General features: G+C 39.7%; 1 protein-coding gene across 7 annotated transcripts in view; it reads left to right on the top strand.

The window, feature by feature from the left end:
- The window catches only part of LOC150085455 (uncharacterized), a 1845429-nt gene that overhangs the window by 811783 nt on the left and 1018394 nt on the right, over nt 1-15252 (top strand). For all 7 annotated transcript variants that reach the window (XM_090374043.1, XM_090374041.1, XM_090374042.1 and 4 more), the window contains one exon: nt 151-264. In XM_090374043.1, the coding sequence (XP_090230169.1) occupies nt 151-264 (114 nt within the window). The remainder of the gene's footprint in view (nt 1-150; nt 265-15252) is intronic.

Raw genomic sequence — 15252 nt, 5'->3', positions numbered from 1 at the left:
ATTATACCTTTTAATTTTCCCCATTACTCTTAAATGAATTTGCTTTTGATTTTATACTTGTGCTCAAATATTATTGACATACTGATTTCGAATATCTTTGACTTTGTTGTTAAACACCCTTTATAAGCCCCACCCCTTTTTTTTTAATAGTCTGAGTTCCAGGTGTTCAGAGACTGGCTGCATGTTACTCAGATCAAGTTGAATGAAAAAGAAAGTAGCCTTGGTGATTTAAAGAAATTAAAGGGGAACGCTGAATCATTCAAGGTACACAGAATGTATTTATATATTTTTAACTTTTTAGTTTTAACATGTGTATAATTTTATTTATGAATATAATTAATACTGTGTGCTGAAAAGGAAATAGCCATAGAAGAAACTGATACAAATTCTTTTTCTTCTTTAAATACAGGTTTTTGTAATTTTCCAGGCTCCACATGCAGTTTAGGCCAAATATAGCATTCCAATAATCTGATTCTTAATGGAAAAATTCATATTGATCTTGCACAGGATTTTTTTCCATCTGATTGAATTTGTCTTTTTTTCTCAGTCAATTTTTATTGTTGTCTGAGTAGAAAAAATTTCCATTGCAGTAGAGAATGGAGAGTGTTATTTTTTGTTTATTGATGCACATAATTTTTGACTTATTGCTAAATAGAAAAATTTAATGAATTTGCTTCTGACCAAAGGTTTACTAAATATCATGCAAAACAAATTTAAAAATATCACACATTATTTAGCATGCACTTTGTTAATTTTAAAGCCTATTTCTTCACTTTTTGTTCTGCTCTGCTTACTTGTAGATATTCTCTATTGTAATCATAACTGTATTATTATATTTTCTGCCTATAAGTTGTAGAGAATTGGTGATAGGATGCAGCCTTACCTCACACACCTCCTGATTCTATCGAATAGTGAGAGAGCAGTTTTTTGCAGTTTTTCATTTTGAAGAGCTGCCATGTCCAAACCATTAAGGGAGCCATATTATATCTGTGGTACTTGCTTGCATGCTGCATTGTATAGGAAATAATATGGGAGAGTCTAGTCTGTTTTCACATTTCCCATTCTAACTTTATCTGATTCCAGTTGGTATCTTTTATGATTCTTTTAACCCTAGAGTACAGTCCCATATTCTGTAGGATTTCAATTTCTTTCATGCCTGACCGTGTCAAATGCCTTCTCACAGATGCCGTCTAGAAAACACAGAAAGATCACAGACAGGACATTATTTCATGTGCCTTCTTGACAAATTGGGAAAGAGTGAAAATTGCTTCTCTTTTTCTAATCTCCTGTTTAAAATACAAATTAGGTATTTTAAGTTATAGACTGTTTATATGAAACCTTTACAATTTTTGTATCACTGTAAATATAGAATGAGAACACTTATTTTAATGAGTTAGAATGAGAACTCATTTTAATGAATTTTGCTTTATTGAAATTGCACTAAAGTTTGTGTTTACTCATTGTCATGATTAGCCCATTTCATTATTAACCCTTCTTCACCAAAGAATATCAGTGTCTCTTTCTGCCCCACTTGAGCATATCTGCGTTGATTATTGCAACACCATCAGTCAGCAGTCTTCTGCTACAGATATTACCTGGTCTTGGCGCATTATAGCCTTAGTTGCTAATGCGCCAATAAAATCCAAACCAAACCAATCTTCTGCTACAGCTCCATCCTCTGATATGTAATGTTTGATATCTCTACGAAGTAAAGTATAGCTTTTTCAAGAGTGGGGAGCCCAAGGGATTGGATTCCCCCCTCCCAAATCTAGCAACCTGAAAATGTTGCATCAAGGCAGCCTTTAATCTCCTTTCCGCAATATGGCTTGTAGGGGAGAGTACTGTCTAGCTGGAAAATCACTTCATCAATCCAGGAACAACATACTTCTGCGACATCTATGGTTAATTGCTTTCATTGATTGTAGATTCAGCAAAGAAAAATGGTCCTGCCACACATTATTGTATGATTTCCTGAATCACATTTATCTTTTGGATGTCATGTTCCATTTTTTGAATGATTTGATGATTTTTGCAACCGTTGATCCTATGGTTGTGGTGATTTGCTCTTCCTGAGAGATGGAAGGTAGTGTGATCAGTGAATGTCACATTTTGCAAGAATCCATTGTCCTCATACAGATGTTTTGTCATGTCTGTGGTGAATGCATAGTATTGTGGATGATCACTGGGCTTCAGAGTCTGTACAATTTGAATGCTATATGCTTGCAGTCTCAAGTATCTGTATAACATCTTGTGCACTCTTGGATGTGGAATCTGCAATCTCTAGCTATATGTGCCTGTAGATTTCTTTTGCCTTTAACCCCATTATGCATGGTTGATTCTCAGATTCATTCTGCATCCTCAGCACTTATGCTTGCATATCTCTATTCTGATTATTGTAAGGCACTTCCAGTCTCCTTGAATTATTTATGCCATTCACATGTCACCTGATCATCTACTTGGTGGTAATCTTTGGTATTTTCTCAAAAATTTATACTACACCTGAATTGTTTGACTTTGTCTTACAGAACTATAACACTGTGCCTTCTCCTGATAGGGGTTTGGACTTGCTCAATTACCTGAATTTATCTGTAACAGAAAAAAAATTCTGTTTCAGTAAACTTTTTGAATTTCTTTACAATATACAAAAAACTGCATTAAAATTATATGCCCTCCATTTGGAGTTTATATTTATTCCAAGTTTGTATAGGTTTCATATGGACATCCGGTATCATCCACATTCACATAAATTCAGTTGTGTATTATTTGCGCAAATTATTTGCTTGTGTGATTCAGTAAGCTGGGATTTTTTTGTGCTCTTCCCGTTTGTATATTTTGGGTTCCTTTAGGTGTGGGGGATGGTTATTGCTTTATTCATCTCTTGTGGTGTCTTGCCTTCTATGAAGGTCTTGTTAATAATGTTAATCAGTTCTTTGGTCTCCACTCGTCAAATATTCTTGTCTAGTTTAGATGAAATTTCACCAGATCCATTGCCTTGCCATTCTTTATGGTTTGATTGTGAATCTGACCTTCTCTTTTAATATGGTTTGTCTTCAATTTTTAACTCCTCTTAATCATTATATATATAGCTTCTTTAGGTATAATTCCCAGGATGCTCTGATTTTTTTTCAGTATTAGTTGCTATTTTTCCTGTCTTATTCTCAATGTACTTTGCCCTGAATGGGTACTGCCAATGTAGGTTCATTAATATGATTGTGCAGTTTTTCCCTATTGTAACTTGCAGTTGTTCCATTTGACTTCCAGCCAGGCTCATTTTGTCTTTATTACCTCTTTTTGTATTTGCTTGTTTGTTGCTTTGTATTTCACTTCACTTTGACTTTGTATTCCACACGAAGAATTGAAACCTAAAGGATGAAGGTGATTTTATGTGACAGTCAAGGAAGGTGATTTTATATGACATCAAGCAAAATGCTTTTTTTTTTTTAGATCTGATGTGCATGTAAAAGAGAATAAATGCATCCTTCATTAAATTGCCTGAGTTATAGACTCCTTAAAATAATAAACCAAGTTATCATAATCTAAATAAATTGGACCAAAAATTAAACAACATAAAACATAACTTATAATACAGAAAAAATAATGTACAGAATGAGGGCTTCCTCACTCTTGTATTTCACTAATATCTTGGAAGAAGGAAAGGTTGAGAAAGAAAAAAGAAAAATAACATCTAAGTTTTTCACTTGGAAATCCTTACGTGTGACTGCCCATTGTTTTTATTGTCTGAATAATGAATACTTATTTGTTGGAAATAAAAGGGAGGGACAGTAGAGTAATTAACGTATAATTACTAAAATTAAACCTATGAGAAGCCTCTTTTGAGTTCCATTCTTCTGATAAAATTGTTATCTGAATATTTTTATAGATCTGTTTTTTGACCTTATTGCTATGGTATCACTAACTACTACCATAGATCTGTGACAGCTGTTAACATCTTTTGAAGATGTACATTAGTGCACAATGATTTTATATCAAATAAGTTTGTCTTTTGGGTCAGTTTGCAAATTGCTGATAAGGGATTATAAATCTTGTGTTTTTTATTTGACATATAGAGTGATTCATTAATTGTTTTAGTATGTTCACAACATATTTTTATAAGTTTGCAGTAGTGGTTCTGTTTTGTGTAATTTTATAACACAAAACATATGTAGGAAGTGTTGTTTGTCCTAACAAATCAATGTGCAAGTTACTAATCTTTCTCTCTGACCTTAGTCTTTTTAGTTCATTTATTATTATTATTATTATTATTATTGCTGCTCTTATATTATTTCTCCCTGATTGGGGGCTTCCACCTCAGAATGGGTATTGCTACCAAGTACACAGGGTGGTTGTTGTTATGTCTGATGTTACTGTTTGTCGAGGAACTCTCTAACAATTCTACAGGTGTTCAGGATTGCGACTTTCTGGAGTTTCTTGTAAGTGTTCGCTGGGAGACCTATTGCTGCTAGGCTGTTATGTAGGGTCTTTGGCACCATACCTGTGGTTGACATGATGATCGGGATGGTCGTTACTTGTTGCATATGCCACAACCCTTTGATCCTCCTGTCTTAGGTTTGTGTACTTCCTGATTTTTTCCCCATGAGTTTTCTGCAGGTTGCCAGTGTTGGGTACCGCTATGTCAATCGGATAGGTAGCCTTTTCCTTCTTGTCCACAAGGGCTGTGTTGGGCGGGATTGTCCTATCCATTATTATGGTGCAGTCCCAGTACAGCTTGTGGGTTGGGGTCTCTAGTACTGCCTGGGGTTCGTACTTGTAGTATGGTACACTTTCTTCGATCAACTGGTATTTCCTTGCTAGCTTCTGATATATTATCCTGGCTACCTGGTCGTGTCTATGAGTGTACTTAGTCTGTGTGATCACCGTGCATCCCGCGGTGATGTGTTGGATCGTTTCTGAGGCCAGCTGGCATTGTCTACATATGTCATCTAACACTCCAGGCTCCTTGGCGATGTATTTTCTATAGTTCCTGGTGTTGATCCCCTGGTCTTGGATGGCGAGCATGAATCCTTCAGTCTCGGGGAAGAGCGTCCCGCTCATGAGCCATGCATTGGAAGCAATTTTATCTATGTGATCCTGATGGAGATCATTGTAGTGTCTGCCATGGAGTGTCTTCTCTGCCCATCTTTCTAGTTTCATTTGGAGTGTGTTGTGTGTTTCTGGAAGTAATCCTTCAGGTTAACTATCACTGTCTTCTGTTGCTCAATGAGGTCTATCAGGTCCCTTCCTCCTTCTTCCCGGGCAATTGTGAGTCACTCCACGACAGCTCTCGGGTGGTGTTGGGGGCTCTTGGTCATCATTGTCCTTGTCTTTCTCATGATATCCTCCGGCTCAGTGTTAGTCCAATCTATGGCACCAAAGGAGTCATAGATAGTTATTATTATTATTAGCCATATAGTGCAAGGAAGCCTGAGGCCTATGCTGCACCAGCCTAAAAAAAAAAAAAAAAAAATCCTGTGTTACCGAGAGAGAGAGAGAGAGAGAATCACCAAGAAAGCAAGAAAGAAAAGAATGATGATATCTGGCTCAGGACACTGGCTTTGCCAAGACAATACTCACCAGATGTGAGCCCCTGGGGATTTTCAAAACATGTTCTAATTTTTGAAACCATATTTCTCTCAAGTACATGGTTTCTTTCAAACATATTTCTGTCTTGTAATAGATCATTAAGTTTATTGTCATAATTTATTCAAAAGAACTGTTGAATCTCCTTGATCCATTTCTTAGTTGATGAAGTGAATATTTCCTTCTAATTGTTTCAAAGTGACAAATTGTTTCAAATTGTTTCAAATTGTTTCAACATTCATCTTGAGGATAATTTTAATCCACAGTGACTTTAAAAATGCCCCATAAAAATCTCTGCCATAAATTTGAATCCATAGTAACTTTAAAAACCTCATAAAAATAAATCAGATGGCATAAGGCTGTATTTCTTGATGGCCACAATCTTTTGGAAATCCTCCTAGACGTGGGCACCTGTATGTGGTGAGGGGGACATCCCTGCTGATGGCCTCCCAGATTAGCATCACTGGTATCCAGTGCCTATACGTTGGTTCCAGGGTTACATCACTGGAACCCGGCGTGTGTAGCCGTGCGCTGCGACCTGTGGAAACTCAGAAATGGGGATCATGGTGTGTGAGGGACCCAACTCTAATACACCACTTTGGCCCCTGCTTCAACTAGACAGATGGTTGCAGACTGGCCTGACTGTGATCAATCAGTAGGTGGTTCTTACTGCTAGGGTCAACTGCATTCCAATAAGCCTCCCTCTCTCTGGTCCTGGGATGAGGTGAAGACTTATTGGAAATAAGTCTTCACCTGAAGCTTTATTGTACCCCTGAGCGAGCTTGGGGTTCTATTCTTGTATGCAGTACCTGCTAGTTCCCAAGTGGGTGTCACCTTGTAGGGCTCCGTGGTGGGTGAGGTGCCTAGGACATCGGAAATTTTCACTTTACTCGTATAATTAAAATTTTTCAAACTCTTCTGGACCCTCCACCAGGTTCCTTCTCGAAATTGATGAAGATAACATAACATCTAAAAAGAAACACTGAACAGAAACTGCACCACCTCCTATACCTCAATTTCTAATTATACATTCTACCGTGAAAAGGAAATAGGCAAAATGTTACCCTTCATCATTCCAAAGGGCCGGCAAGGTCTTTGAAGTTGGTAAAACGTCCTCTTAGTAGAAACATCCTCAGTGTGACATTCAGAATTGCTTCTCCAAGCATCTCTTTGGGGCATTCCAATTAAGGTATCACCACACAGGATAATATATATACATCACATGGTTAATTGCCGAGTGGGATATCCTTGAAACATCTGAAGAGGAGATATGCAACAAACTGAGTGATCTAGTGACAACCATTAAGAGGATATTTATGCATAAGGAGGGAAAACTAGTCCCAACCAGGGTTCTTATCCTTACATTTAACACTCCTAAACTGCCTACTTCCATCATGGCTGGTTGGTTATCTGAACTGTCCTGTAAGGCTGTACATTCCAAACTCATTGCGATGATAAGATTCCAAAAATTTGGCCACTCTTAGATGGTGTGTCATGGATCACCTGCTTGTGCCCACTTTGGAGGAAAGGAACATGACACAAAATAATGTTCTGCCTCAAAACTGGCATACTTTAATTGTGGTGGTGAACACCCTGCATATTCGAGAGCATGTCAAAGATGGAAAGAGGAAAAAAAAACAAATTCAAAACGGAAAAAAAATCCCATATGTGGAAGTAAAGAAACAGGTAACATCAGTAAATAGTGCAAAATCTTATGCACAAGTAGTTCTGAGGAAGATTTCTATTTCAACGCAAACTGATATTTCTGTCTCGCCCTGTGATTCTTTTACACCACAAGCCCACTAATACCTTATTGACACATGCACATCAAGATAAAGCAGTCGCTACTCCCATTGCAATACCAACCAAGGAAGTAGCACCTAAAGAAAAACCTCCCACTAAAACACTGCCTGTTATTAGTGAGGTACAGGATGTGATTTGATTTTTGATTTGGTAGTTGTTGGCGCATCGGCTTCTGTGGCCATATTGCACCTCCCAAGGTTTTTGCAGTGCTTTGATCCAAGCCCGAGGCGGGAATCGAACCCGCGACCTTTGGGTTGCCGGGCAGGTACTTTACCCACTCAGCTAGCCCGGTCGGCTGGTACAGGATGTAATGGGGGTAAATGAAGAAGAGGAAAGTACGGAAGAATCTATTCTTGATCTTCATCCTGAGGAAGAAATGGATACTGGGCGCCCTCAATTTCCTAAAAGCAGAGTAAAATCCAAAGTGGGTCAATCATAACCCACATCACTTAAGAAGCCAACCACCCATTCCACTAACTCCAAGTAATAATGGCCCAATTATTACAATGGAATTGTTGTTGATTCCAACGAAATATGGAAGATGTCAAAATGCTCCTGCATAAATAGTAACCGTTTGCTTTTGTCTGCTGGAAACGTACTGAAAGGCAAATGATGACCCCCATCTTGCAAAATTTTACTGCTATTCGTAAAGGCAGAAACGGGATGGCCAGGCCTGTGGAGGAGTCACAATCCTCATGACTCCTCCACAACCATAACCCTTTCTCATGAGTTCAATTGAATACTAACTTAGAAGCAGTGGCCATTCGCTTAGCAATGGGGTTTTTTTTTTTTCACAATAAGGCAGAGGGACACACGCTCCCCCCTTGCCAACCCTATTTTCCTCTGGTGAGGCATGGGCATGCCCCACTGAAAAACAGGGGGTCACCTTCCCTATTGACCCTTCTGCTTACTTTTCCCCAGCCTTCTGCCTCCCCACCCAAATCTGTCATCTCACACAGCGATTAGCCTTACATCAAAATTTTAAGCCACAACAAAATTCTTGCCTGACCCAATTAGGCTTTATCAAACCCTTCAGTGTAAAACCCCAAACAGTGGCCCTAAAGCAAAACCCCAAATTCGCAATAAAACATCCTCATGACTATTTATTTTTCAAATTTTTATTTTATTTTGGTCCTAGCCACTGAAATCCCAGGAAAGTAAGTGGAAGGACCTGCCAGAGTACTGATTCAATCACTGGTAACGCCCAGCCGATCTCCCCTTGGTTGGTATTGGTAACGTCGGTCCCCACCAGGCCCGGTGTACCTGCCCGGCAACCCAAAGGTCGCGGGTTCGATTCCCGCCTCGGGCTTGGATCAAAGTACTGCAAAAACCTTGGGAGGTGCAATATGGCCACAGAAGCCGATGCGCCAATAACTACCAAATCAAAAAAAAAAAAAAAAAAAAAACCCAGGCCCGGCGGCTAACAGGCCGGATGAACAATGGGCACAACATACTGCCTAGTACATATCCCACACACTTTTAAATCCTCTGGCTTGACTGATACAGAGAACGTACACTGAGATGGAAGAAATCCCAAGAACTGTTAGACCCTCAGCATACCAAATACCAAATATGTTCTATTTATTTGCCTCCTGGGACACACGTATCCCTGGCAAATCTCTACGATTCTCTTGTGCAATTGACCTCTCCATTTTTGCTTCTTGGAGACTTTAATGGACATATGGGCTTGGCACATCCAGAGTCCTGAGCTGGATATCATCATTCTTCACTTTCTTGGTGATTCCCTTCTAATTTGTCTCTCTCTCTCTCTCTCTCTCTCTCTCTCTCTCTCTCTCTCTCTCTCTCTGCTTTTGGGATAATTCAGAAATTTTTTTTGGCTGGTGCAGCATAAGCCTCAGGCTTCCTTGCACCGTATGGTTAATAATAATAATAATAGTACTCTGTGGGGTAGTGCAGAAACTAATGAATAAGGCCATATTATTGAATGTGTGCTTTTCAATAACGGTTTTTCCGTACGAAATGTGAAAATCAATACATATTTCCATATGTCTACCCGTACTTTCTCTGCCATCAATCTCTCCATCTGCTCACTTTCCCTACTACCTATGCTTTCCTGGGAGGTGTAGCAGAATCCTTAGGGAAGCAATCACTTCCCTATAACATCTACCATTGTGGATGGACAACCTTGTCATCCATTTAGAATCCCACGATGGAAGTATGATCAAGCAGACTGGGGTACATTTTCACGGCATACAGAATTTTATCCGTGGTGGAACGAAGGCTGTAAAGAAGCAAGGAAGTCACAAAATTGGGCTTGGGGAAAATTCCAGCATTACCCCCACCACCAAATCTTATAGCCTTTAAATGTGCCTGTGCCAAAGTATGCTTTATATGCCAAAAGAGCCAGAAGGAATGTTGGGTCAAGTTTACATACTCAATTAACCAGATGACCAGTGCCAAAGTCATCTGGGATGAAATTCAGAAAACGAAGGGTAAATATATGTTACTTCCCTCATCTATGTTAGAGCATAATGGGTGTACATTAGTAGACCCACCTGCTATCGCCAATGCTCTAGGAGAAGTATTCTCCAGCATATCTGCTGAAACCTGATACTCTGCAGAGTTCCTAGTTTTACAGAAGAAAGTTGAGAAACAAAAACAACTTTTTTTTCAAGCAAAGTCGAGCCTTATAAACCTGCCTTTCAGTCAAGTGGAATTAACTATGCACTTGCTACTTCAAAGGCCAGTGGTGCAGGACCAGATAATATTCAGTATGAGATAATAAAACACCTTCCACCTCGCTCTCTAGAGTTGGTGCTACATCTCTACAACCGAATTTATTTGGAGGATCAATTTCCCGGTTCTTGGCATAGGGCAATCATTCTCGCATTTCCAAAACCAGGAAAGGACCCCAAAATTCCTAACAACTATCATCCTATTGCTCTGACCTGTTGCTTATGTAAGGGTTTTGGAAAAAAAAATGGTGAATGCCCATCTTATATATTTCCTTGAGGCAAATGAAAATTTTAACAAGATTCAGTGTGGCCTTCGATGGAATCTGTCCACTGTGGACCATTTAATCCGATTGGAAACAGCAATTTGCGACGTTTTATAAAGCGTGAACACTTGGTATCAGTTTTCTTTGATATGGAAAAAAGCTTGACACAACCTGGAGGTATGATGTTTTAAAAGACCTCTATTTATTTGGTCTTAGAGTTCACCTTCCTATTTTAGTCAAGAATTTTCTATCAAAATGACTTCCAGGTTCGTGTTAGATCCAGGTGTCCCACTTCTTTTGCTAAGAGGAAGGAGTTCCCCAAGGCTCTATCCTCAGTTTTATGCTGTCTGCGGTCAAAGTGAACTCCATTACAAAACAGCTTCCTCCTTCAGTAGATAGTGCTCTGTATGTAGATGATTTTAGTTTTTTTTTGTCACTCCTACAGCATAAGAGTTATTGAATGACAATTGCAACAAGCATTAGACTCTACATTCATTGAGATGTTATAAGTGCTAAAATTATGGCCACTCTCAAATGACATGCAGAGGTAACCACGTCTGTCCCAAGTGTGGGTCATTTGATCACATTGCTCGGCAAAAGAAATTACCTGCCCCAGCAAACATCTTGTTTATTCAAGGACATGCGACAGGTGGAAAACCGAAATGAAAAATGTGAAATACACCGATGAGTCAAAACATTACGACCAGCAAGTTATTATGCAAATCGAAGCAACTGCAGGTAAACTACTGCGCTTGCGCGGGTCAGGATATGGTATAAAAAACACCAGATACTGAGCTCCATTAATCAGTGTTACTTTTGTTCTCTAGATGGGAAAGGCAGCAGACTTAAGCAAGTTTGACAAAGGCCAAATTATAATAGCCAGACGACGGGTCAGAGCTTATCCAAAACGGCACGGCTGGTGGGGTGCTCATGGTCAGCTGTGGTTAGTATCTACCGAGGGGAAACCCACGAACCGACGGCAAGGTGTTGGACGACCACGGCTCATTGATGCTTGAGGTGAGTGAAGGCTCACCTGGATGGTACATGGCAACAGAAGGGCGACTTTGGCGCAGCTTGACAGTACAGTAAACCCCCGCTATTCGCTGGGGTTACGTTCCTGAGAAATATCGCGAATACCGAAAACGCGAATACTGAGTTATGGCTCCCATAGTAATAAAGGGGTTCCGTTCCAAAGTATGTAATATATAAGAAAAACTAGTCTAAAATTTTGTCTATGTATGTATTATACGTACCTTCATAATATGACTATGTACAATGACAGTACATAGTGAAATGCAAGCATATGGCATCGAAATGAAAATAAGAAACAATTTAATAATAAATGTAATATTTATTAGAAATTTCAAACAAATCTTTCAAACCAGCGCCTTTGCTAGCTAAAAAACTTATCCCGCCAGTGCTATCACCAGTTTCGCTAAAGTGTTGATAAAGGAGTTTTGCTTTTTCACGAATGATGAGTGAACTTAACGGAATTTTATTTTGAGTTCGGTCTTCTATCCACAGATTTAAAGCTTTTTCCATTTTTTCTAATTTAACATCACGAGTTACAGAGCAAATTTTTGAAGCAATTAGCACGTTTTCACGGACACTACGGCGGATTTCCGATTTTTTGATTGATCGTACCGTTGACTCATTGATTTTATAATGTTTTGCCACTGAGGAGACACTTTCACTGTTAGAAATTTTGTCTAATAACTCAATTTTATTCGCTAATGTCATCACCTTCTTTGATCTCTTCACATTTCCCTTGTTATTCGTAGCCATATTTTTGTACGGATTAGAAAGAACTTGTCCACAATAAAGTCACTTTCTTCCGTTAACACACTCGAAAAAGTCTGTTTTACACTGCAAAACGGTAGATTTATCACTTTTGTAAGCATATCAATTTATAAATTGATAAATTTATTCAATTTATAAGCATATAAATTAAAAGCAAACAACGAAACCTTCCATGACAAGCGCATAACACATACGGAACAAGGATTATCGAGACACATCCACACTCGCGATTTTGTCACCCCTCTCCCCTCACCCACTGGGCGCTGTTTTGACCGGGAAAGATAATTTTAACCACGCCCATGTTTTTTTATGGGGGAAAATATTCACGGCGCTTTAAATTTCACATTTTTTTAGGTTTCATTTCATATTAAATCAGCGATCGCGAAACCGCGAATAGCGGGGGTTTACTGTAATTGGAATACTGGTGATAGGTGTTATGTGTCACAACACACAGTACATCAAATCCTGGTGAAAATGTGGTTGCGTAGCTGCAGGCCACTCCAAGTGCCCATGCTGAACATGGTTCACGGGTGACAATGCTTACAAGGGGCAAGTGAGCATTGAAACTGGACCTTGAGTGATTGGAAGAAGGTCTTCTGGTCTGATGAATCACATTTCTTGTTGCTCCATGTGGTTGTTGTTTGGTTTTTAGGAGCATTAGCAACTAAGGCCATATTGCTCCGGGATATGCGGTGGTCATTCCCTGACCTTTCCGCATCCTTCATATTTGGTGGCGACGGGCTCGAACCCCGGTCTAATCAAGAAGCATGTGCTATGCACTGCTGCTCCTTCCCACCTGGCTACGGAGGCGCCTAGACTCCATGTGGACAGCTGGGTACATTAGCATTGTTTACCTGGGGAAGTGATGGCGCCTGGATGCACTGTGGGATGAAAACAAGCCAGTGGCGGTGGTTTCATGCTTTGGGTGGTGTTCTGAGTGCATCAGAGTACCAGTCATCCATGTGCCAGGCACACTGATGTCTGCCACCTACCTAAATATATACCTCACACTTTTTAAAATCTCTGAACTTCACAGTGTTCTGTGTTTCACGACACGGAGATGGGGGAAACCCCTGGAGCCATTAGACAATGAATACTTTACACTTTACCTAAACATCATTGCTGATCAGGTACACCCTTTCATGGCAATGGTCTTCCCCTGTGGCGGTGCCATCTTTCAGCAGGTAATGCGCCATGGCACACCACCCAGATTGTTTGAGACTGGTTCGTGGAACATGACGAAGAATTTCTGATATTGCCCTAGCCTCCAAATTCCCCAGACATCAATCGCATTGAGCATCTGTGGTTTGGGTTGGGACAGCAACTTTGATCATTGGCATCTCAGCCACAGACCTTACAGGAGTTAAAGGAACTGCTGGTTACATGTTGGTACCAGATACCACAAGACACATTTAGAAATCTTGTAGCGTCCATGACTTGCCGGGTACGAGCTGCACATGAAGGACCAACATCGTATTAAGTAGGTGGTCATAATGTTTTGACTGATCGGTGTATACGATTGAAAATAAAGTAAGTTTTCAAGAAGGAAGGAAATTAATTGCTACCAGTATTACTAAATGTTCATATGCCAGGATTGCGCAAAAATGTCAATCAGTGGCTACCCAAACTGATGTTACAGTCCCTCAAAACACTTCAATCTCTGACTGGGCTCGGACTGTTCTCTCCCAGCAACAGTCCAATATTCCTAAGCAGCTGAACCAGGCAAGCAATACTGCACTAACAATACTAGCTACATCTCCTTCCCCAGTGATTGCTTCTACATCAAGTAATCAAAGCTCATATTTAAAAAAGAATATCCAAGAAACATATATGGATACAATTGATTCATCGAGACAGGAAGACCCGATCTTAAAAATATATGTGGAAGAAGATGTGGACACCAGCCTGCCATTCTTCTCAAAAAAAAAAAAAAAAAGACAAACCAAAGCTCGAACGACATAAGCCAGGCACATTAAAAAAAAACAGTCAGATACAGCTTCTACTACTAAACACCAGTAATGCCTTATATTCTACAATGGAATTGTAGAGGTTTTCGTAGCAACCTTAATGATATTCAAGTCTTAATTAACCGCTGCTCTCTGGTTGGTTCCTGTCTACAGGAAACCTATCTGATTTCTCAAATTTCTACTAACATCAAGAACTATTCTATCTATTGATAAGATCGTAATACTTCTAATGCCACCCGTGGGGTTGTGGCTATCTTGGTCAGTAAAAAGATCCCAACGAAACAAATTGTTATACAAACTGAAATTGAAGTTGTTGCTATACGTTTGATAGCCCAGATTGCATTAACACTAGTATCAATCTATCTCTTACCAACTCGCTAATGCAGTTGCCTTCCCCTGTATGTCTCTCGGGGAATTTCAATGGCCACCATCCCTTATGGGGATCGACTAAATTAGATAGACATGGCTGACTAATTGAAAACTTTCTGGATAAGCAAAACCTTACTGTTCTTAATACCGGTTCACCCACTTGCATACAATTCCCAATTGGACAAACTTCTGCAATCAATCTATCGATATGCTGCCCGATTCTGTTTCCAATCATGGAATGGTCCGTAATGGATGATGCCATGGGAAGTTACCATTTTCCAGTCGTTTGTGATCTGCTCACTACACAACCACAATTAGCTCAGCCCTGCAGGAAATGGAAATTTTCTGAAGCCAACTGGGTCAAATTTCAATCAACTGTCAGCCTGGATGAGAAAATTATACGAACACAGCTGATAGATAAAGCCACAGATCATATCACATCGCACCTGTTATCTGCAGCTAAATGCTCAATTCCATTGTTGAATCCCATATCCTGATGGCACCATTGGTGGAATGAAGAGTGCATAAAAGCAAAGAAGTCAAAAAATAAAGCATGAATTCATTATGTAGATCTTCAACCACAGTTAAACTTATTCTAAGAAGCTAAGGGCCAAAAGCACATCTCACACAAAGACAGGCCAAGTAGAATTCCTAGATTCGGTTTGCCTCTACTGTAAACAAAAACACTAACTCCAGGGCGTCTCCGTAGCCAGGTGGGAAGGAGCAGCAATGCGTAGCACAGGCTTCTTGATTAGATCGGGGTTCGAGCCCGTCACC

This window comes from Mastigoproctus giganteus, chromosome 5 (genome assembly GCF_048544385.1).
Source record: "Mastigoproctus giganteus isolate SK-2022 chromosome 5, ASM4854438v1, whole genome shotgun sequence".
Classification (NCBI taxonomy): Eukaryota; Metazoa; Arthropoda; class Arachnida; order Uropygi; family Thelyphonidae; genus Mastigoproctus; species Mastigoproctus giganteus.
Note: the sequence above shows the minus strand (reverse complement) of the source record. Positions and strands in the feature narration are given on the sequence as shown.